General features: G+C 38.9%; 2 protein-coding genes across 2 annotated transcripts in view; one reads left to right on the top strand and one right to left on the bottom strand.

Annotated features, from left to right (window-relative positions):
- Positions 1-681: 681 nt before the first annotated feature.
- Positions 682-6,159, bottom strand: acmsd (aminocarboxymuconate semialdehyde decarboxylase). The gene is made up of 10 exons (XM_044366166.1): positions 6,001-6,159; positions 4,660-4,704; positions 3,753-3,849; positions 3,597-3,646; positions 3,046-3,282; positions 2,759-2,852; positions 2,247-2,342; positions 1,983-2,155; positions 1,361-1,459; positions 682-902 (listed from the first exon to the last, which is right to left on the bottom strand). The coding sequence occupies exons 1-10, from the start codon at positions 6,055-6,057 to the stop codon at positions 840-842; spliced, it is 1,011 nt and encodes a 336-aa protein (XP_044222101.1). The 5' UTR covers positions 6,058-6,159; the 3' UTR covers positions 682-839.
- Positions 6,160-7,180: 1,021 nt separating this feature from the next.
- LOC122992832 (transmembrane protein 163-like) overlaps positions 7,181-23,174 on the top strand; it is a 66,145-nt gene continuing 50,151 nt past the window's right edge. The window contains exons 1-2 of the mRNA XM_044366794.1: positions 7,181-7,786; positions 14,229-14,348. Of these exons, the coding sequence (XP_044222729.1) occupies positions 7,585-7,786; positions 14,229-14,348 (322 nt within the window). The 5' untranslated portion in view covers positions 7,181-7,584. The remainder of the gene's footprint in view (positions 7,787-14,228; positions 14,349-23,174) is intronic.

The raw sequence follows: 23,174 nt of genomic DNA, 5'->3' as shown, positions 1-23,174 counted from the left end.
AAAGAGATTTTATTCTCAATGAGACCTGTTTAAATAAAGGATAAGAAGATCCTAACTAGACAAGGAAGATAAGAGAATGCTTTATCTCTAAGAGCTGAGTTAATCCTTGCATAACCCGTTCTTTGAAGCAGAGAACATAAATCTATTATTGCAGCTTTTATTGAGCAATTCTCTATTTGCTGCTAAGACGTGAGGGATCACTTTAACAGGGAAGGGTTGAATTGTGTTGTGGATGATATGTACGGCAGCTGTAGCAGCCCTGTATACTTTTGGGTACTTTAACAATTGGATTGACTGCAAATGTAGCCCCATAAACATTAAGCGTTAAGAGTTCTCTCTTTCTGTTTATGAGGTCTGTAACAAGCTTAAAAAAGATTTTGGTGTGGATCACAATGACTTTGTCGTTCAATATCATGTATAGGAATAATAACAACGCTGCATCTCTGAAGGTGAGTGGCCAATTGGGCAGCCTACCATATTATCATTATAACTTTTCATTTATATATTTATAAATTTATATTTATATATAGGATGTGTTCACACCAATGGTTTACAAAGAAACATTACATGTACCATTACAAAACAAAATCTAATTGTGAAACAAAACTATAATTAATGTTGATCACATGCCATTCTAACTGCTTTTATTTAGTTCACATAAATAAGGCAATTCACAAATTATTGACAGTTAAATATTTAATTACATAATTACATCAAACAGTGATACAATTGGTTAAATCTACTATACAGACTAATCCAAAATATTTTTTTTGAAATCATCCAAATATGAACATTTGCATTTGCACTTGAGTGAAGCAGTCAAATCTCAGATTTTCATGTCACTCAAATTGTTCTTGTTTCAGGCCCAAAAATTCCAGTGCATTTCCAGCAAGCAGTTTATCCTGCAACACAAAAGAGTACACACCGTATCAAATAAGTGAGGCTCACTGACATGTTTTTAATAGTTTTTGGACAACAACAGAGTTCTACGGCACTGAGGAATATGATATATCAGATTTAGATACACACATAATATTTATAAGTAGGATGTGGTCATTGTTGGTTTTGCTGACATTAAGAAAAATATAGAAAATCTTTTTTTTTTTTTTTTAACAAATTCTGTCATTAATTTACACAAAAAACATTTGAAAGGTAGTATTTATGCTGAATCTATGTTATACTCTTTGGGCTACGTCTACCTAATCTTTTGATGACTAATTGTAAAATCTCCATTCCACTGCTGCAAATGAAAGATAGCTTCTCTTCTACCTAGCTATTTACTATTGACAATATAGAGACAATTCACAACAGCAATGTTGAGGTATCTACATTGCCTAAATAAAGGCGAGGAAAATGTTACCTTTAGTTCGTCATCAAATTCATTCATTGACTCGATCAGGGATCCAGGCTGCAGCTCACCCAGCGGGAATGGATAGTCTGTTCCCAGCATCACTTTGTCCTGAAAGGAGAATACATTGTTAAACATTTAATGGGCATGTGCTAATATGCACATGACATTGCTGACTGTATGAAACAGTGTAAAATAATTGTTTCTGCTTTTTAACAGTCTCATAGTCGAGCAGTTGTGGGCTTGGTAAGAGTGCTACACATCAGATGAGCACTCTGCAGCTTTAATTAGCCTGGATACACAGTTTTTGGTTCTCAGGTTACTGAAGGTTATTTTGCCTATCAACCCAGCTGGGCTAGCAACAGTAGGTTAGTAGGATTTAATGGCAGCATACTTGTATGTAATGTCAGCATTAGAGTATGGTGTCACCTGTCAGAGGGATCAGTAGATTTATGAAGGCACAGCCTGATACCCACTGCAGGGCCTAATGATAAGTCAAAATATAATTTAACATCAATACCGGGCTTCCGAGTGTTCACCAAACTTTATTAACTATTAACCCCAGATCTGTTAAAACTCCCCACACTCCCTTTCTGACCACCCATAAGACATGAAAGATGAATGAGCAGCTCACTTTTCCAATAATATCAATAAGCAACTTCAGGGCGATGGGATCATGAACAAGGGAGTCAGTGTAGAAAGAACCAAGGTATTTCCGTGGATTGATCTTGTTGTCCACAGCGCACAGGTCAGGACGAACATTGTGGCCATGTTCAATTCTGCCAATGGTGAATGGGAAAGAGCCACCTGTAAAAGGATTAACAAATATCATTAGTGCTTATAATTACTCTGCTGTGACTTTAATGTACTACATTTGAAAAGCACATCTGGTGTTTACCTCCATGAGCAAAGCAGACTTTCAATTTAGGAAATGTCTCCAGGACACCTCCAAATATCATTGAACAAATAGCCATGGTTGTCTCTGACGGCATGCCTTTGAGATGGAAAAGACAGCAAAACACAATGTTTCTTTTTATGCTGTATTTAAATTAAATGTCTTGTTATTAAGATGATATAAGTGGGTTAATATATTAAGTGGCAGAAGGTTAATCAAAACACAAAATTAAGCAATTAAGCACAAAATTACTGGTCACCATTGACAAAAATCACAATGCATCATGCAATAGGATGTTTAAGCTAAAATACTGGCTTCATCAATCATTTTTGGAGATAGTGGGTACAATTTTAGCTGTGCTTTTTTCTACTGGTTTGGTTTGTTATGTGCTGATTAAATATAGAGCCATTTCAGACAAAAATACTGCTGTTTCATGCAAAAGATGTGATTTATTCTCTGTTGACTAGACCAGGGGGAGTATTCAAAATCTCTTCCTCCTATTCCATCTCCCTCACCCACCAGCCAGGGTAGCCAATACTTAGCCATCCTCCCATCTGTCTGCATGTCCCAGGGGTGGACAAATATGGAGCAGCCCAGCTCCTCAGCTGCCTGCATGGAAGACACACTGCAAGGTCAATATTTCTCAATGAATGAGAGCTTGACTTATGAATATAGAGGAATGTCACTTTAGTATGGAATTAGTCTAACCAGTGAGGTGTAAATACTGGTACATTTTCTGATACAACACACAACTTTCCACCAGGAACATTATAAGTATGTACTGCAGTATGCAATGTCTCACAGCATAGAAAGGATAGAGTTCAGCAGTGTTGAGGTCCCAGTTGTTTATATGTGAGCCAATCTGCACCCCAGGGAAGCCCAGTTCCTTTACGCAGCGCCTCATCTCCATCACGGCCAAGTCAGGGGCTTGCATGGGCAGTGTTCCCAGGCCCACAAACCTCTTGGGGTGGCTATGCACTGTCTGGGCCAAATCGTTATTTAAAATGACACAGAGATCCAATGTGTCATGAGGTTTGGCCTGAAATGACAAAATAGGATTAAAATGTAAAAGGTGAAATGTATTTTAGTCATTTGTTTCAGTGTTGATGCTTTTGAGTTGTGACTGAAGTGAAACAAAGATAGATGCAGTAAGTAGCTTTGCAGGCAAAGATATAAGCCGCTGTAGTATCACACAAAAAGCCCAACATTTAATTTTCTCACTTTTTTTAACAGGATTGTGTAGGTGCAGCTCACAGTTATTTTTCACACAGTGAACAACACTATATCGTTTCAGATCTCAAGTATACCACAATGAAAATTGATCAAATTTGCTCTGACATGAAGTGCACTTACCCAGTAACTGAACATCACAGGAACAGTAGAAAGGGCTTGGACTGTAACACCTGAATGTCATAATCAGACACATGCTTTTTATGCATTTATAAGACAAAACTTTGTTTTTGTAGTCTAACATTGTTTTCATCTTTAATTTCATGTCTGTGCATATACCATGTTGATCCATGTCTCGTATGCGTGCGTTTGCATCCCAGCAGTTTTCTTGGATCACTCGAAACAGCTTCCCATCCTTCATCATGTTTGCTTCACCCTGAAACACAACATCCGCACCAGTCACAAACAACTACAATTAAAATGTTGCTTGTCTCTTCATTACAGAGTTTGTAGTTTGTTTCTCTGCCATGCAGACATGTTCTTGTTCATTTTAACCATTAAGTGTTAGGGTTTTCAAGCTCCTCCTGAGCTTTTTGGATTTCATAACACTTTCACAACCACATGATGGCACCAGACTGCTGGTTCCTGTTTCATGGAAACCCTAAAAGATGTAAACTTGCATTTATACCTGGCATTAAAATTTCATGACAGACAAAATGTTTCTCGAGGTATATTAAAATGCAGACCTTAATACACAAACAATATCTGAGCAGTGTTTTTTTCCCCAGTTAAAGGCTGTTATTGAGTCTCTCATCTTGGGTAAACCTACACTTGCATTACAATGTGGCTTGGAGTCCTGTCAGATTCTTTTTTAACATTGGCATCTGGACTTTAACAGCTGTTCATCACCAGTCTCTGCATAATTTGTATGCATCAGTGTGACACATTTAACTATTCATTCTTATGTACAGTTTGCTGTACATAATTGTATTGGCTACACAGTTGCCAGGCTGTTTTGCATTCTGCTATGTTGCAGCTGTGTTTGAAGTGGATCTGACCACTGATGCAGTGGCACCGTGCTGAGTTCTGCAGCTGCTCACGTACTATACTGAAGACTAGCCTGACAGTGTTCACAGACTGAGGTGCTGCTGGGAGAACCTGCTGCGTATACATAGTACACATCCTTCAGTTGCATAAGTGCTCCTATACCCTGTGTGTACACTCATGCAAAAAACATGTGACTCACCTTGCAGTGATGGTGAAGCTGGACAAACCCATCATATCCATACCTCTGAAACACATGAAAACCACATGATTATGCTTAATAATTGTAGGTTTTTAAAATATCACATCCTGGAAGACACTTATATAGCATATCTATGGTGTATTTGATTTAGAAGTAAAATCTCTGTATAAATGTGGTCATGTTCTGGTATGTCCTATGCTCCCCGCTGTGGAAAAGCCTCTATTGATTGTGTTATCCCATCTGCAGTGGTGGATGATAGTCTAAAGGACTATCCACTCCAATGCCTTGGATAACTCAAAGTCAATGCCATCTGAGGCTGTTTACTCCTTTGCATACAGATGAAGTTGCAAATGATCTATGTGAGCAATATAACCAGTAAAGCCTCATTTCATATCCTGGCAGATCAGCAGTACAGTGTACTTTGTTGATGCCACGAGCTCCTGCTATTCGAAATGCAAAGTGTGTTTTACTCTCTTCTTATAAAAGTGTGAATCTATGTATTGCTGCAGCAACAGGGGAGTCACCTTCATTAAATGTGCAAAGTTCATTTAATGGCAAATAACACATTTTAAGGTAAAAAGAACAGAAAAACATATCTAATGAAAAAAAGTTATTATTTTTGTGGGGTGTGTTGGACCGCTAACAATGAACAAGTAAGGCTAACGTCAACAAAATACAGGGGTTAAAAATGTGTGAATGTGTTGATTTCTATTTCCTCAAATTTACCACCTGGTCAGAATATCTTGTCCTAAAGTTATTTCTGTTTGACTAGTGTGGCAATAGAGCTGATATACAATACTATTTCAGCTAAGCTAAGCTATTACTTCTCAACTCAAAATACAGTTACATACATTTATATAAGTAAATAAGTAATAAGTAATATAAAAGTAATATACATTTCCTCACTTATCAAAGGAGGAAGAGTGAGGGCAGAAGAGGCAGGTCATCTCCTGTTCAGCACTAAACATGGACAATCATTAGCTAAGGCCAGGCCTCCATAGTGACAAAGACATAAGAGCGGGAACAGATAAGACAGGGAAAAGCAAGGCCAGTGCCACCTATTGATTAAAGTTTAACCACCCATAGAGAGCACAGATTTATGGAGTAAACTGTTAACCTCCTTGCTGACATTCCAATGGGAAACATCTGTACATTTTATTTTACTGGCATTCAGTAGTATTGAATCCGAGGATAGGCTTTAAGCCACAGAACTGACACAGATAAATGTTTGTTTTTTTAACCCAGTGAACTACACAAAATGAGTTCCAGCGTATAGATTGTGAGCTCCAGGCTGTTACAAAATCTCAGACTCTTAATGAGGTTGTGTTTCTCATTGCCTACCTGCTTCAAATCGGGCCATTCCTTTGGTAAAATGTGATTATGAATATCAATCTTCATCCTTCTGATTACCCTCAGGGAACGTGGAGGTCTGCTGCCTGAGATCTCTTGCAGTAACTATGGGGAAATCCAGCAAGTTCACCCTCCGCCCTCAGCTAGAAACCAATAACCAACAGGTGAATGACTGCTGTTGAGACACTCTGGTCATTTATTACATAATCTATAAAACAAGCAGAAATTAATCATTAGTCTGACTAGTTTATATAAAGCTGAGTAGTTGATATTCTTATATATTATTGCCTCAAATTACATTATTTACACCCCACCTCACTACAACCAGCACACACACACACACACACACACACACACACACACACACACACACACACACACACACACACACACACACACACACTATAAACAATATGTTAAAGCAGCATTTCCGTGCAGCTGACTGGCTGCCAGCAGTTAAGTTTATGCTGAATCAGAGTGACTTTGGTGCTCACAGTTTTATGAGAGGAGGATGTTTGGATGTTTCAAGATGATACAGTTACATTATGATTAGACTTGACTTTTACTTGCCATTAATTTGCATATAGGCTGAGGCACAACTGAAAATCAGTGACCCACAGCCTGTACAATAGGTAAGTGCCAAGCTGATTGAGATTTTACATAATTGCTTCTTCATTAATTTATGCCCTCACTTGCCCACAACCCTGTGTTTCAGCGCCACCTAGTGGTTAATTGGTGTAGCCTACTAAAGTAATGAACTCTGTGAGTGACCACAGCAGCCCAGCAGGCAGGTTGTTTCATTAAAAAGGCCAGTGAAGGTCTGAAAATATATTTCACTAACTTTCAGTTCAGTTCACTTCAATCAGGTGATTTGATTTGTGGCCAAATTAACGAGTTGCCATCTCTAATCAGAAAATTGTAAGGTAATATATAATAACAACGTAACATTTATTTTTGGCATTGTATGTTGCTTTATATATGACTGCTATCTTAAGATCTATTTAAGCTTTGTTTTGTTTATAGATCAAAGCTAGTTTATGGGGAAATTATAATATAATGATATATTATGAGGGAATTATGATGCTTGAGTGATTCAGGACCAATGTCACTGAGTATTTCGACTATATGGGAATTAGGTGCTGAGTTCTGAGAGGAGGAGAGAAGGAGGAAGGGGAGGAGGAAAAAAAAAAACTTGCTGGCACCGCCTGCCAGATTCATAGCAGATCTCAGCAATCTATCGCATCGCCGCATCTAACCCTAAACTGTTTGTAACTGGCTCCGTCGGACAGGGTATTTACATTCAGGCTGCAGAGCTGCTCCTTGCAGTGTAGAGTTGACAGAGAGGGAGTTGTTTCGCTGCTGATGCTGGGGAGATAAATCCTTTATCTCACATCTTCTCTTATCGCCATCTCTTCACCCCTCCACCCCCCTGCGCAATTGAGTCGACACCGGTGGCATATTGGACGCGCTGGATGGCTGCTGCACTTATCGAACCGGTGTGAATCTTTTTTTTCCCCCCATCATCATCTCCTCCTGCTTCTGAGCCTGAAAACAAAAACAACAACTGCAGCAACAATGACAGACCCGGCGACCCAAGAGTCCTACCCTGTCCCAGACCCGACTATTGTGGATCCCTGCCCGGCCCCCATGCGGAACGGCCAGTGCGCCCCGGATGGCTTCACCAACAACCATCACCAGCAAGCCAAAACCCCCGGCCAGACTGAGACGTTCACCACGGGCCAGGAGATGAAAATCACAGACAGTGTAGAGGGAGAAGGTAACTTCATCTATCTCTGTCATGTGTCATTCTGTTGTTTTTTTGTTTGTTTGTTTTTTTTTTAAAGAAAAGTTATACCCTAGATGTTCATGTTTATGTCTGCGATTATGTGTGCCCGCGCGTTTATGTTAGAGAGATGGAAGGGGTATTTTTACCCATGTAAGGTATTTTTAGCCCGCTGTCATTTGAATAATTTATGATAGTCCTACATCAGCAGGATTCAGATTAAAGCAAAAGTTATCAGTCTCATATTACGCTTAAAACATATCTGATATCCCCAAACTTAACCAGTCATTCATTCATTGTCGTTTCCATCCCCTTAGTGGTAGACATAGTTGTGATCTCAGATAGGCTTGCCTCAAGGGAAAAAGCTGCATACTGGAATTCAGTGTTACTTAAAACATGCTCTTAGTGACACATAGACTCAGTCTGCTTTAAAGTTACATTCTGGTAATAGTCACATGAATACCTTATAAACCCTTAAGTGTAGTCTTGCTTGGTTTAGCACATGTGTGTGTTTGTGTGTGGTTTTTCTACTAATATAATCCCATTCATCATCTAATGTGCATAAAACTGGTGACACAAAACATTCCACAGTGGATAATAGGAGGGCCTCAGTTATTCAATCAGTCCTGAGCCTGTTGCTTATAGCCGTTCACTTGGTTTATTTAATCTAATGTATGTTTACTGGATGTGATTTTGAGGGATTACTGACATGTTAATTACACCGTATGGCTTCCAGTAGCCTGCTAATGATATATGAGTGATTATTAAGTAATGAATACAAAGTGGAATGGTTATTGTAATTAGTGTTGTCACAGCTATATTGTTATTGATATATACTGGAAAATAACTAAACATCTAAAAGGAAAAAAGAGACAAGGAAAGGCAGAGTGAATAATGATTTTTGTCTGCTTTATTAAATGTGTAAAAATGCTCTAATTGCATAAATGGCTTTAATGGGAAGATTTGAGCTTTTAGGAGGAATATTGAGCCAGAAGAGATACTGTGAATTAGTATTGCACTTTCATTAAGTTTGGGGATTTGTGAAAGACAAGAAAGAGTTATTTTTAAATTGTAAAAATCAAAGCACCAGTGGCTGAGATATCCAGACTTTTTGTGCGGTTCCAACTCGAAAAACAATGGATCCTCCATTTCCCATAATGCAACTCAACAGCATCTTTCATTAGACCTTCCCTGCCTGGTAAACTTCACATGAAGGGATTTCTGTTAAAAAGTTGCCAAACCAAAAACCATGATAACCCTGATGACATCACTATGACATCAGCAAGGATTATTTTCTCAAGACTTGAAAGATCTCCTGTTTCCTAGTTAAGTGATTTTTGTGGGTAAAATTGGTGGAGTTCCCCTTTAAATGTCTGTAACCAGTTGTGTCATTTTGCCTGTGGTGTCAGGTAATTTAAATATCTCGTCTCAGAATGAGGGCCGCTGACAGAGATATTAAAGGCCATATGAGCTCCAATCAAGGAGGAAACTGTACTTAAAAAGTCAAGAAAGTTTAAAAAAAAAAGAATCAATCAAGATGTGTAGCAAAAGCATGCTGCTGGCAAACATTCACACATCAGACATCTCTCTCTCTGTCATCTTCCCCCGCTTTCCTCATCTCTCTCTTATTTACATAAATGTCCCTGCCATCGCTCTTAGAAAACCTTGGCAGTCTTATGAGTATGATTATCCATGTCATCTATCTTTCTAGTCTATTCCTCTCTTCCCAGCAGCATTATGATATACAGTCATGTGTTTTCTGGTCTTTTTTTTTAATGTAGCAAAAGTTTTTTTTTTGAGCTAGATGGTTATGTTAATTATCTTTTTTGCAAAGGAAGGTGTGACAGAGAAAGAGGGAGAGATAGAGAGAGAGAGAGAGAGAGAGAAAGAGACATGCATACACCCACCCAAACTGTGTGTGTGTGTGACAGAGAGACGTATGAGGAGATGTTGAGCACATGCCTTCTGTCTGATCCCCCCAGCCACGGATCATGTGAGCAAAGTGATTTAACCATGCTGTCTCACTTCCCCCTCTGCCACACACACAGACACAGACACATGCTGGATTGCTAGTTTAACTCATATGGATTTACTCTAACTACTTTCAGTTTATTTCCAAATATATACAGTATATTTTATCCAAATATAAGATTATAAATTAAAATAAAATTATATAAAGTTTTTATGGAAACCATAGTATACATTCTTAAAAACTTTTTGTGCATACCCTCCTTTAGGTTCTGTACTGTAATATTTTGAGTTTTTGTGCCTTGTGCTATACATAAAAAGATAATACTTTCATTTAACTTCATTTTGCAATTAATGGGGGATAGAGTGTTGTAAAATTCAACTCACTTAAGCTTCATTTACGATCCTACTATTTCTGGGTTGAAAACTACTCTAATATCCAAAGGAAATCACTCTGGCTTCTGGCACCTGGTTCGGTGTTATCAAAACACAGCTTGTTCTCACTCCCAACCCGTCACATATCGAAGCTTGGTCAGGACCCCGTGGCGTCACTTTTTAATACACTGGGTACTCCTTAAGCATCATTTTTTAACTTGCAGGGTAATCCGATAGACTTCTGTTGAGCTCCCACAATGTCTGAAATAGACGAAAAAGTCTCAAACCAGCTCAGCTTGAGCTTCGAGGCTTCATATTCTTCAAAGTCAGCCTGCATTATAAACTGGGTGCATGGAGTTTGAAGCATATGGGCATTAACAAGACCAGGACGGCTTAACAAAAAAGATGCTAGTAGTTGTATTATGGGAAACATAAGATATAATATTTTACCCAATCTAGGGCCTAAACTCAAGATATCCCAGCCTCCGTTGCATCCATTTCTACTATTCGTTTAAATTCTGTTAGTATTACAAATTTAATGAAGCGCAGTATTAAAACACAATAGTTCCCCATTGACTCTTAAAATTGTTTGATTTGGCACCACTGAAAATTGATTCAATCATCAGATATGTTCTGTTATGTTCTCTATAAAAGCCTTTTTTAGTCCTTAAAACAATCATGTGACTTTATCGGCTCTCTATCAGCAGTGATTCTCTCTCTGTGACACACACACACACACACACACACACACACACACACACACATACACACACACACACACAGATGTCCTCTTATCCCACAGTCAGTGTTGCCATTCACAGTGATAGTTTTGGGCCTGTAAGTTATGACATATTGTTTTTCAGTTGTTCAGTATCAGGTGGTTCATCACGAACCGATGAATAAAGGAAGCATTCTCAGCCCAATTTTGACTTCATTATATATGCTCCCTATTGGAAACATTATTAACCATCACCATGTCAATTACAATTTTATGCTGATGATACACAGTTGTGCATCTGTCACACCAACTGACCCCATTGCACTGCATGAACTCATTGCCGGTCTCACTGACATTAATGTATGGATGGGTAAAAACTTTTTTAAGACTAAATAAGGAAAAAGAAATAAGATTCTTTTACCCAAAGCATCAGAGAAAAAAAAACTTCACTCAATGTTTGGTGGTCTTAGCAAACAAATTAAAACACAAGGTCACGAAAACATCCTTTTTTCATCTTAAGAATATCAACAAAGTAAAACCATTGTTTACTCAGAGAGATGCTGAAATGCTCATTCATGCTTTTATTACCACCTGTTTAGACTATTGTAATTCTCTCTTTCTTCTCTCTTTACTGGATTACCCCAAAAAGTGTACAAGAAAACTACAGCTATTTCAGAATGCTGCAGCCAGAATCTGGACTAAAACAATGAAAATGGATCACATCACCCCACTGCTTAATACTCTGCATTGGCTACCTGTATCTTTTAGAACTGATTTTAAAGTTCTTTTATTTGTTTATAAAGCTTTAAATGACTTTGCTCCGTAGATTTTCTTTCATTTTATGTTCCAGCCAGATCACTAAGGTCCTCCACTGCTTTTCTTTTAAATGTTCCTTATGTGTCCCATAAAAGTACCGGTGAGGCTGCCCTCAGTTTTTATGCCCCTAAACTGTGGAAACGCTGCCTCTGATATTAGAATCTTTTTAATCTGGCTTTCAGTTTGCAGTAATGTTACTGTATAGCCTTAGTATTTAAGTTTTAATCATTGGTTTTATATTATTCTTATCCCTGGTGTTTATTTTATTTAAATATACATAAAGTTGAGATGATTTTGAATGGCATTGAATAACTTCTCAACAAAGGTTCGAGGCTAATTTGTATGAGTTTTGTAAGATTCCAGTTTTTCTGCAGAACATGACAAATATTTACAATTAAATATTTAAAATGAAAATGACCCAGTTCTGTGGGTTTTCCCATAGGAGATGGAGAGAGATGCAATATTCAGAGAAATTCAGTTGATCTGGAAAAAATGGAGGGAGCCAGGAAGAGGTGAAAGTCTTTTGTGTGGAAACATTTTCAGGATTTTGTGCATAATGTTGCAGCCTGTATAATGTTGCAGCTCCTTCATTTGTTCATCTGTGCCAGTGAGAAAAAAATCAACCCAAGCTTGAGAAGTGGAGTACAAAAAATATCTCAATATCACAAAACACTTATACAAATTGTTTTCCTCATGAAATTCCTTACACTCTTTCCATAATTTTTCACATTTCATCACAGTATTACATATTCAGTTCATGACTTTCATTCACTAGATTGTTTAATGTACAAATAAATGGCATGCAGTGGCACATAAATGCCCTTTTATGTGTAAAAATCTTAAAATAGAACTCAGAAAATTATACATACTAAGTCAAACAGATCAAAGAGACTACCCCTACATAAGATTCCAAATCGTTTATTAATAAAATGTATCCAGAACATTTGCTTCAGTAGCTTGAAAGGTTGCCTTCTCCCATCATTAGATACCATTGTTTGCTTGTTTTTACAGCCAAGCTAGCGACCTGAAAAGGAAACACCTTCTGTGTCCCAGCTGGCGACTATGATAGTCCCTGGAATACATTTCTGTAAAGAATGAAACGGATAGCATTAAAAGCCCTGTTGGATGTAAAAGTTCAGACTTATAAATATTGCATGAATCTGCAGAGCCAGCTTCACGTTTCATGGCATAGAAACAGCTTCAGGCACTTCAGAGTCTGGGCTGTTTTGTCTGTGTCTTCGGGCAAACACTTGAGGCACAGCAACAGAGCTGTGAGCCATTAGAGAAATGCAAGTGGATGTTTAGACTGAGTGGTGTTCTGCTATAATTCTGTCTCTGTTTAGTGTGTTAGACATTAGAGATGAACTGTGACTTAAAAAGCTATGAACATCGGTTTACAAAGGCAGACTTATCTGGTTCTCACAAGCAATTGCATCAAAAATAATTTTTATTGATCACTTTGATTCGCTTTGTTTGGTTTCGTTGGTTTATTTGCTTGTTTCTTTGTATTAGCTCAAGGGACTACTTTATGTATTCTGCAGCTGACAGGAGTTCTGTTTATGTTATGTGAAGGCCAGTAAAGAAAGCTGAACTTGAGAAGCTATGCCTGTGCTACAGCATACCTCACCCATGACCTGTAATCTGCAGTATAACAAGGATCCCCAGGGATTACACAATGTTTTGTGTGGTCCGCTGCTCTCCTGAAAGGCAAAGAAGATTATCTAATTGGAGGATGTATGGGCGGAAGAAGAAACAGTTCCCGAGCAGTGATAATTACCCCTTGACAGGTCTTCTGGGCTTCTAGAAGTGGTTTCATTTTAACTGGTACAACAACAAAACATTTCAGTGGACAGTCGTCTCAAGGAGCATTTATCTGCAGCAGAGCCTTATCTCTTACCTTCTTTGGGGATAACTGAAAACAGACTTTTCCTTTGAGGTTAAATAGACTGGAGAAGTGGGACAGACCGCTGGTTCCAGAAGTCCTGCATGTTTTCCCACTGGAAATACCCATTGAGAGTTTACTTTTAGCCATAACCTAAATATTATGAAATGCAATCACATGGTAGTCTCCTTGATAATTTCAATATACTGTATTACACACATTATAATGTATTATTTGGTCAGTTTTGTATATTGTTTCAAATTACACCATATTACAGTATCAGCCTTATTGGTCATAATAGTCAGGAACAAAACGATGCACCATTTTGAGCCAGAATATGATTACTCATTTGAAATGCTGCAATTAACCAACATATACATAGATTGGGCAACAGAATTTGAAGATCAGCATTACAGGAATGCTCTCTGGGAGTACTGGGCAAGCACACAGGTTTTTATTTCAAAGAGCCAAGTACTGATTAGTCAAGATTGAAGAGAGTTTTATTTCTATCCAAGTGTTTGAAAAGTTCAAATGAACACTTACATTGTGTTCGGGAAAAATCAAGACCTCTGGCTGCCTGTTATAATCATTCTGTTGCATAAAATGAATATTGCAAACCGCAGATGAAAAGAAAGAAGGAATTGTCCTTGTAAGTACGTTTACGTGTCTCACTGCAGGTCTCCTCGAGAGCAGCATGCGCCTGAAGCCCCACGAGGCTCAGAACTACAGGAAGAAGGCACTCTGGGTCTCCTGGATCTCCATCGTGGTCACTCTCATACTGGCTGTGGCAGCTTTCAGTAAGCATTTAAAATACTAAGTCATAATCATACAACAAGTACAAGTATGCAACAAGAACTGCACTATCCAGTAGTGTAAGTTAGTTACTGACTGTGGCAGTTTATTTCCCACTTCCCTGTTGACTAAGAGGGGATGTTGTCATGGAAACATCTGTTGTAGTATTGGTGCAAACATGCTGAAAGTGGTTTTACAAACCTCTCTCTTACAATGTGGAATTGGAAAAGATACAGAAGGATTGAGTTGCACTGTCCCACAAAGGTAAAAAGCAATCACTATAGTTTGTATTTTTATTATTTGTATAGTTGAGACTAAGTTCACATCTGCTATTTTTGATTTAAACAAAACTAACCCTAATTAACCCTAAAACCAAATATACAATTCAATTTTATATATCTGCAGGATAAACAGCAGCTCTTTGTTAGATATTCTGAGCCTCAACAAAGACAGCCAGTGAACAAGTAAATAACAATTGTGTATGTAACTAATACAAAGGCACATGAAAAAAACTGATGAGAAAACAACTAATTGCTTCCATGGTTAACAGTGCATCAGGGACAGATTTTCAATGGATTCTTTCAGTGTGTCCAACGAGCCTCACATTGCGTGTGTAGAAATTAGAAGCCCTTTTTTATTCAGTTATGAAAGTAAGGAAAATTGAATGTCAGCCAAGCACACGTAATGTGTCACTAATTTGAAATCAGCATATTATAAACAGATCACACACAGTTTTTTTGAACTGCATGACCACAAAGAGCATGCGCCTTTTGAACACATTGACATGAAGGTCAGAGGTACACAAAAGCAGATTAATAAATCACGGCACTTAAGTTTGAAAGCTCAAAAGTATCTCTGTGCTTTCATACCTGTTATTTAGAAAATTTGGTTTGGTGCCTCATACAATGTAATACAAAGAAACACTGTTGGTTCATCGGCTGTGTTACATCAGTAGTATTTGTTGGGGCAATTCAAAACAATTGAAATGTTGGAGGAGTGTTTCTTGCCCAAAATGTTAAAAGAAATGCTGTTCACATATTCATTCATTCACATAGGAATATATAAGAAACTCTGCAGCCTCACAGTAAACCTCACAATGTGCTGCCTTAGGCCTCTGCTTTTAGTTACAGTTAATAATCGTGTTGTTTGAGACAATTTGCCGAACTCTTACTGATGATCTAATGTCCAGGTTTATGGTCTATTGGTACCGTTCTTCAGTGGGTGATTGATCCATATCTGAATTTTTCATACTTCCATCTTGAGCTACTATGTCCTAATTTCAAGGCTCCTTGCCATTTAGGTGGGAATAAGATTGATTCCCTGAAGGTAAATGTGACATATACGATGATCTATTTGGTGAGTACTCATCTGAAGAAGGCACAGTGTAGTTGCAAGTAAGAGACAGACATTTTTCATACATTTCATTGGCCACTGTTCCCTAAAAACGTGTAATTAACAATGGTTTGATAGGTGTATATTGTTATACTAACACAAGGACATAGTCTGAGAATTCATCAGTCTAAAATAGGTTTGTCAAACCCCATTAAGTATTAAAGTAAGAGACGGGTGCAGAGCAGCAGATTCCTAGTCTTCATTCAGCTTCACCCTGAGAGCTTTAACACAGAGCTATAGTGTTTTTGCTGGAAGTGTCTGATATGTACGGTCTGATTTCCAACGGAAGTCTTTCACTGCTTTGATGTTCCCTTTACTGTGGGATAAACATGCATGTATTGTATTTTGTAACTGAATCCTACAACCTCGGATCTGGAACAAATTGTTTTCATGCAGAGTCTGCTTGGTGATGCATTTTTAGAGGTTTAGAGGCCCCCTGATGTCATGAAAGGATGAAGCAACAGTTTCAACACACATTTTGTTGTCTTATGATATAGAGGATGTCTATCACGTACTGTACTGCTGTGAGTGCAACACAGGATGTTGCTTTGTCATCCTGGCTAAGCATCAGATTCAAGTCACAATGTGCCCTACAATAATTTATTCAAACCTTTGTCTATGGGCATAAACTTAAGCATTCCAGCTGCCAAAACAAACTACCAAAGAAAGAGACCTAAATGAGACTACTTGCATATTTTTAAAAAATCACACAATTAAAGGACACAGATTTTTAATTTGGCAAAAAAGTCCAGATGCCATCCTCAGTAGTGCTTTCAGTTGACCACACAGCATTCAAGGGCAAAACGTGGGCTTTAGTGAAAATACTTGAAATGCAGTTTTTTATGAAGGACTTTAGAGAGCCTAGAACCTAAAACGATTTTCACATAGCAACATCCTCATCCTGCTCAAACTCTAATATGAACACTGTCACAAATGAATACCCTTCTTAGGGGATGGTATGGATGTTGTTGATTCATATTTTCTATTCAAGTGAAACCAGTGCAAGGAAGCATTGAAGCAGAAACACAAACACAAAGTAGACACACCGAGAATGGTTTTGTGTGTAGTTTGGAGCAAGAAAAAGCCGTCAGCCAATATCACCAACGGTGACGTACATGCTGTGCAGCCATTGGCCACTGTCGGTGCCAAGTTTCGCCGATTCCAATAATTTGTAAAACGTCCTATCAGCACCGTTTAATTGGCCAAACTGATTACTCTGTTGACCTCTAACCCACAAAAATTTGAACCACTGAAACTTAGGGACAGAGACAGCCTGGCTACTGGGGAAAAAAAGGCAAGAGTGAGTGAATGGAGGGAAGCGTGCAGGGAAGTGTAGACAGACTCGTCTGCCAGTCGTAACTGCAGCCTTGAGAGGACGGGTCGGGGCTTCTGGGTTAAGTAATTAATAAATGAATGCAGCATAGGAAAGAAAGAAAGGGAGAGGGGCTGTGTGCGTTAAGAGGAGACAACTTAGTGAAAGAGAGCAGAGGGAGCAGAGAGAGGGGGAAGAGAGTGAGAGACAGATGGATATGGAGGTGTGGCGTGAAGCTCTGAAAAGTGCGATGGTACCAAGGGACGAGGCGGGATGAGTCCTGGCAGGCAACATCGGGGATTTAGTGGTTGTGATGGCTCAACTTTAAAGAACACCAGCGTGCTGTTTCCTTCTGCCTGTGCCCTAGTTTCTCTCTCGCCATCTTTTATCTTTTACGTCTCGTCAGCTTGTTTCCTCTTCCTCTATACTTTGTTTACCTCTTATTTATGTGCTTTCTCACGATATCTCTCTCTCTTTGCCCCCTTTATTTTTTCTCTTTTTGTATTTACAGAGATTACTAGTTCCACTATATTCTAAGAGATCAGAACTCCAAATTAATTGATTCAATCAAACTGTCCAGGGTGTAGGGGAGAGTTTTCCCCCAGAGGACATATAATATTACTTATAATAAAGAGGGGTAAAAGTCAAAATCCTCTCTATCTACTTATATATCTTTCATTCTGTTTCTGCCAACCTTTCTAGCTTTTTGCTCTGCTTTTCTCTTTTTCCCTCTCCGCCTCTCCTTTTTTTCTCTCTGTAAGGAAATCTGCAAAGATCCTCTGCCTTTTTGTGACCTAGCAGTATTTTAACATTTAGACAGGATGTAGTGTTCAAGGCCAATCCTTTTCTCGTTTATAAATGGCTGCTCTGTGTTAGCTGGCAACCTTTCTTGAGAAGGTGTCTTTTGTGCTTGCTTGGCTAGCTATTCACCTGTTAAAGTGGTACATTCAATTTTTCACGCTCTGCTCCTTGGTTCACTCATGACCTGCGGAAAATAAAAACAGCTGGACGTGCCCTGGAACGATGCTTCAGACACTCTGGCCTTGCTGTCAATAAACCAGCCTTCCATGAACATCAAAGGACTTACTCAGAGTCCCTTAAAGATGTTTGGTCACAGTTCTACACCAACCTAATTAATAACAATCCTGGCAACCCTAAACATCTTTTTTTTTCACCATAAATCATCTCCTGAAACCACAATCATCTTCATCAATTGAGGCTACAGCAGAGCGATACACTTTCATTGACTTTTTCAGAGCCAAGGTCAACAACATCCATCCTCTTCCTCTCTGCCTCCTCCTGTCATTGACCCTCTGTCTGGGAGCTCACTGTCTCTACTCCATTTTACTGGTGTCAGGTAGAAACACATTGAGGAAATCCTCAGGAAGATGAAACCCTGTACTTCTGCCCTGGACACAAGTATATACATTCCCATTTTCTGCCCCCTGACCACCCAAACTATCAACCTCGCCCTCCAAACTGGTAGTGTTCCATCTGCCCTCAAGGTTGCAGTCATTTGCCCCCTCCCCATGAACCCCACCCTGGACCCAGAAGTTCTTGCCAGCCCTACAGCCCTATCTTTTGGAGATGGCGGTTGCTTCTGAGCTTCAGGACCACCCTAAATGCAACGACCTATTGAAAAATTTCAGTGAGGTTCTCTTTCAGCACACAACACTGAAACAGCTCTGCTCAAGTTTGTGAATTACCTGCTGATGGCAGCTGATGCAGTGTCCCCTTCTCTCCTGATTATCCTTGCATTTGACACTGTGGATCACACTGTCATCTTAGAGCACCTCCACACCACCACTGGACTATCATACTCTGCACTTAAGTGGTTTCCGTCCTACCAGAAGAGGATGTCTCACTGGGACAATGTAGAGCTAGATCATTCCCTGTCACCTGTGGTGTTCCGCAAGGGTCGGTTCTCGGCCCCGTCCTGTTTAAACTCTACATGCTCCCCCTTGGACGTGTCGTCAGCAGACATGGGATGTCTTTTCATTGCTATGCTGATGATACCCAGCTGTACATCAAAACTGTGCCAAGCCCTTCTGCAGCCAAGTCATACCTCAGCACCTGTCTTCAGGAGATAAAGGCCTGGATAGGCACAAATTTCCTCCAGTTAAACAGCAGCAAAACTGAAGCTCTCCTTGTTGGCACTCCACACCAGATTCAGTCATCCCCCATACCTCATCTCACCCCTTTTCCTCCTCATGCACTAATCTGGGTGTTATGTTTGACCCTCAGCTGACTTTTGATGACCATATAAGACATCTAGCAAAACCTCTTTCTACCATCTCAAAAACATCTCCAAACTCTGCCCCTCTCTGACCTTGTCAGATGCAGAGAAACTGGTCCATGCCTTTATCTCAAGACTGGACTACTGCAATGCGCTCTTCACAGAGATCCCAAGCAGGAGCATCCAGAAGCTCCAGTACATTCAGAACAGTGCTGCCAGGATCCTGATGAGAGTGCGAAAACACAAGCATATAACACCAATTCTGTTTTCATTGCACTGGCTCCCTGTCTCCTTCAGGATTGACTACAAAGTCCTGCTACTCACACACATATCTGTCAACAGACATGTGCCTCCCTACCTACAGGAACTGATCATTCCACAAACCTCCACCCACACACTCAGATCTGCCAGCAGCTTGCTCCTCCGGACCCCCAGTACTAAGCTCTGTACCATTTGCTCTGCTGCACCATGCTTGTGGAACAGCCTTCCTAACCATCTGATGGCAGCACAGAGCCTAGACTCCTTTAAAAAAGGCATAAAAACCTTTCTATTCAGGAAGGCTTTTTCATCTTAACTCATTACTATTTTCTTTATGTTGTGTATTTTATGTTGTTAATATTGTAGCACTTTGAATTTCACTATGAAACTACTACTTCACTATCAAAAGTGCGGTACAAATTAAATGTATTATTATTATAGTGAAGCTCTCACAGTATGTTATCTTTGTTCTGTTCTTTCCTCCTTCCTTTCTTTCTTCCTTCCTCTCTTTTTTTCCTTTTTTTCTGTACATTTTTCGGTCACTAACTTCTTCTGTGTACTTACAGCGACAGACCATTCAAATATCAAGATGTTCAAGTATTAAAATCTGTAATGGTAAGTCTATAGGAGGAATGTTTTAAAGTTGATATCTCAAAAACTAAATGTGCTAAAGTATTCATATTTTTTGGACAGCTGCCCCTTGTGGAAATGCTTAATTTATTAAAATATGGTACCTATAGTGCCACCATGTGGTCAGTTATTATGTGTTTCATGTTTTGGCTAATAACTTATGAACTGTGAGGTGTGGCAAAACAATATTTTCACAGTTTGTTCCTTGGTTGAAGCTGATTCGACTGATATTGGCCACGCTCATTTGAAAAAATTTTCCACCATTTTTGATTTTTTGGTAAACACAATTCTTGCTTATTTTAGCACATATTTGTTCTAATCATCACCAAACTTGGTACATACCATAATTAGATGACCTTATGAAGGTGTTGCCTGATGCACTTAATGGGCTATAACTCTTCAATGCTAAATGGTTTGCAACCAAATTTGAGAATGTTGTACATACAGTCACACTGCACAAGTGTGTAACATTTCCTACAATTCTACCCACAGGGGTAAAGTAACATTATAACATGATATTTCTGTTGTCTTAAATAAAATGAAACTTGGTACACAATTTCTCCTGAAAGCTGTGAGCTGTGAGCTTTCAATTGGAAGAGAATTTCAAGGAGTCATCAGAAAGTTCACTAAAAGACAGACATGATTGACAAACACAGGAAACCACAAGATGACATCATGTCAGTAAGGCATGTGAGCACACAGATGTGGATCTGTGTGGACAAATGTGATGGAATAAATTAAGGGTTTTGTCCTAAGATTTAGGGAAACATACAAAGACAACTATTTCCTTTGATTCTCTACTTAAATGAAAAATTAAAAAAAATCCAAAGTGATTCTGCAGCAGCACTATGACCCTCACATGTTTGTTTATTTCTGTTGTTTTATGCAAATAAGGGTCTTAGACACTAAATGTTAGTCCCAAGACAATACTCTGTGCTGTTATATATATATATATTATTCTCTTATTCTCTAAAATAATGATGTGCAAGATGCAGGTGAAGAATGGCAAAATTGAAGCAAATTTGCATTATTTTAGCAGGACACCTTGGATTGTATTACCTCACTTATCATGGCCACTTACCAAAGAAGAAGAGTTATTCAGTACATGTATGAACAAATCTTTAATCAAATCGTTCACAAACTGAACTGACTATAATGAAGCACTGTTGTCACTGAGAGAATCAGTAGCTTTTAGCAATGGGGCTCCACTCACTGCTGTCTGAGAGCTCAGCCGTGACATACTGTATGTTCTACCTGGTTTTAAAATCTTATTAAAAGACAGCAAAAACAAGACAAACAATCATGATCCGTTACATATAGGGGGCTGCTGATTGACCTTGTAAACAGTGCACTCCAGCTTTAATGAACAATCTTAAGAATTGCACATTTCCTCGAGTGTTTTGCCTGCCTTTTGTAACTCATTGGAAATTCCAAGTTGTGTTGTACAAGTTGTGTAAGTACATTGAATAGATATTGTTTTTATTACCAGGTAATGTAAAATTGGATTTCTGCATTGTGTGCTTTTGTGTTGCATTTGTGTTGTGCTTGCTAAGCAGCCACTGGAAAAGCTGTACCATATTCAGACTGGGCAAAAGCCTGCACAACAACAAGGATGATTTTCAGATGGCCTTCCAGGCCTTTTAGGAGGCTATAGGAGCTGGACTCTGGACTAATAGGCTGCCACACGATCAATCAGTTGCACTGCCAACAACCATTTAACCATTTGAGCAAGGAGATGGAAAGTGTGTGCTAGGAGGCATTAAAAGAGGGAGGAAGAGAGAGGGATAATAGAGATCAGGAAGGAGAAAAGGGGACAGAAAGACATGAGTTGACAGAGGAAAATGAGAGGGAACATTTAGGAAAAGAGGGAACAAGAAGTACAGTAAGAGCAGGATGGAAACTAAGGGAACATAAATGAGGAAGGAACTAATAAAGACAAATGTGTGAAATAAGAAAATAGGGAAAGTTGGAGTGAGACAGCAGGAGGTTGAGATGGAGATGGAGTTAGTCCAGAGAAATTATTAAGATCTGTAGAGCAAATGACACAGTAGGACAAAAGAAAATAAAGAAAAAAAGGAAGCTATCACTTTTCATCTGACTGCTTTGTCTGGTCCAAAATATCAGCAGTGCTCATTTGGCCAAGACAGCAACACAGAACTTCCTCCTCAACTCTCTCTCTTGTTCTTTCTTTCTCTGTCTCTGCAGTAGAGCTGTAATTAATGTGATTTAACCCAGATACATAAAGTAAGAACCCAACATAGTTATAAATAAACCATCATTTTATGAATATCTATCTGTGCTATGACTTTGTAGCGGTATATGGGAGGAGCTGAGCCAGATAATGCATAAAAAGTTAGCTCTGTGATACAACTTCCGCACAAAAACCCGCATTTTTAACACGTGGTAAGAAGGGCACAATCAGCCCTTGTTTGACTTGTAGACTTGTAGACCAGAGGGGCTGTCACAGGTTAATCTCTGTTGTCTCCATTCACACAAGACTCAGATCAGTGACTGTAGCTGCATACATCTGCTACTCTACAGAATTACCTACTACAAATATTTGAGCTAAACAGAGCTTAAAAGTGGTAAAAGTGGTTGTTGGAATGTTTACAGTGGACATACAATGTATATCTGTATCCATATCTTCTTACATTGTGTGTTCATAGCACGTACCTTGTTGGGGAAGTTTCAACAGTGTTGGACCATAAGATTTTTTGACTTTGTCTTTCTCCTGCTTGTCCTGAACAGAGGTCTTTAGCAGTTGTGAAATCATTATGTTACTGTGACACTTAATTTCTGAACATCTGGATAATTGATTGAATATACTGTCAACCAAACAATTTTTTGTTTGGGCTATTTCTTCCATAGTGATGTATGTGGATTAATATTGTTTCTGGGATGACAAGTAACTAGTGATTTTTAATGGCTTGAGCACCACAAGTTCACTTCACCTCCATTGTACTGTAACAGCAGAAAAAAATATCAGAGACAAACAAAACCTGT

This window comes from Thunnus albacares, chromosome 11, assembly GCF_914725855.1.
Source record: "Thunnus albacares chromosome 11, fThuAlb1.1, whole genome shotgun sequence".
Classification (NCBI taxonomy): Eukaryota; Metazoa; Chordata; class Actinopteri; order Scombriformes; family Scombridae; genus Thunnus; species Thunnus albacares.
The sequence above is the reverse complement of the archived record's forward strand: the minus strand, read 5'-3'. Positions and strand labels throughout refer to the sequence as shown.

What these genes read in the sequence shown, in the direction of transcription:
- acmsd (XM_044366166.1), bottom strand. Translation starts at nt 6,057, where the DNA reads ATGAAGATTGATATTCATAATCACATTTTACCAAAGGAATGGCCCGAT. An exon ending in AGCTTCACCATCACTGCAAG is followed by an intron (nt 3,850 to 4,659) that starts GTGAGTCACATG and finishes GTTGTGTTTCAG; the next exon opens with GGTGAAGCAAACATGATGAA. An exon ending in AACTCTATCCTTTCTATGCT is followed by an intron (nt 2,853 to 3,045) that starts GTGAGACATTGC and finishes TCTTCCATGCAG; the next exon opens with GCAGCTGAGGAGCTGGGCTG.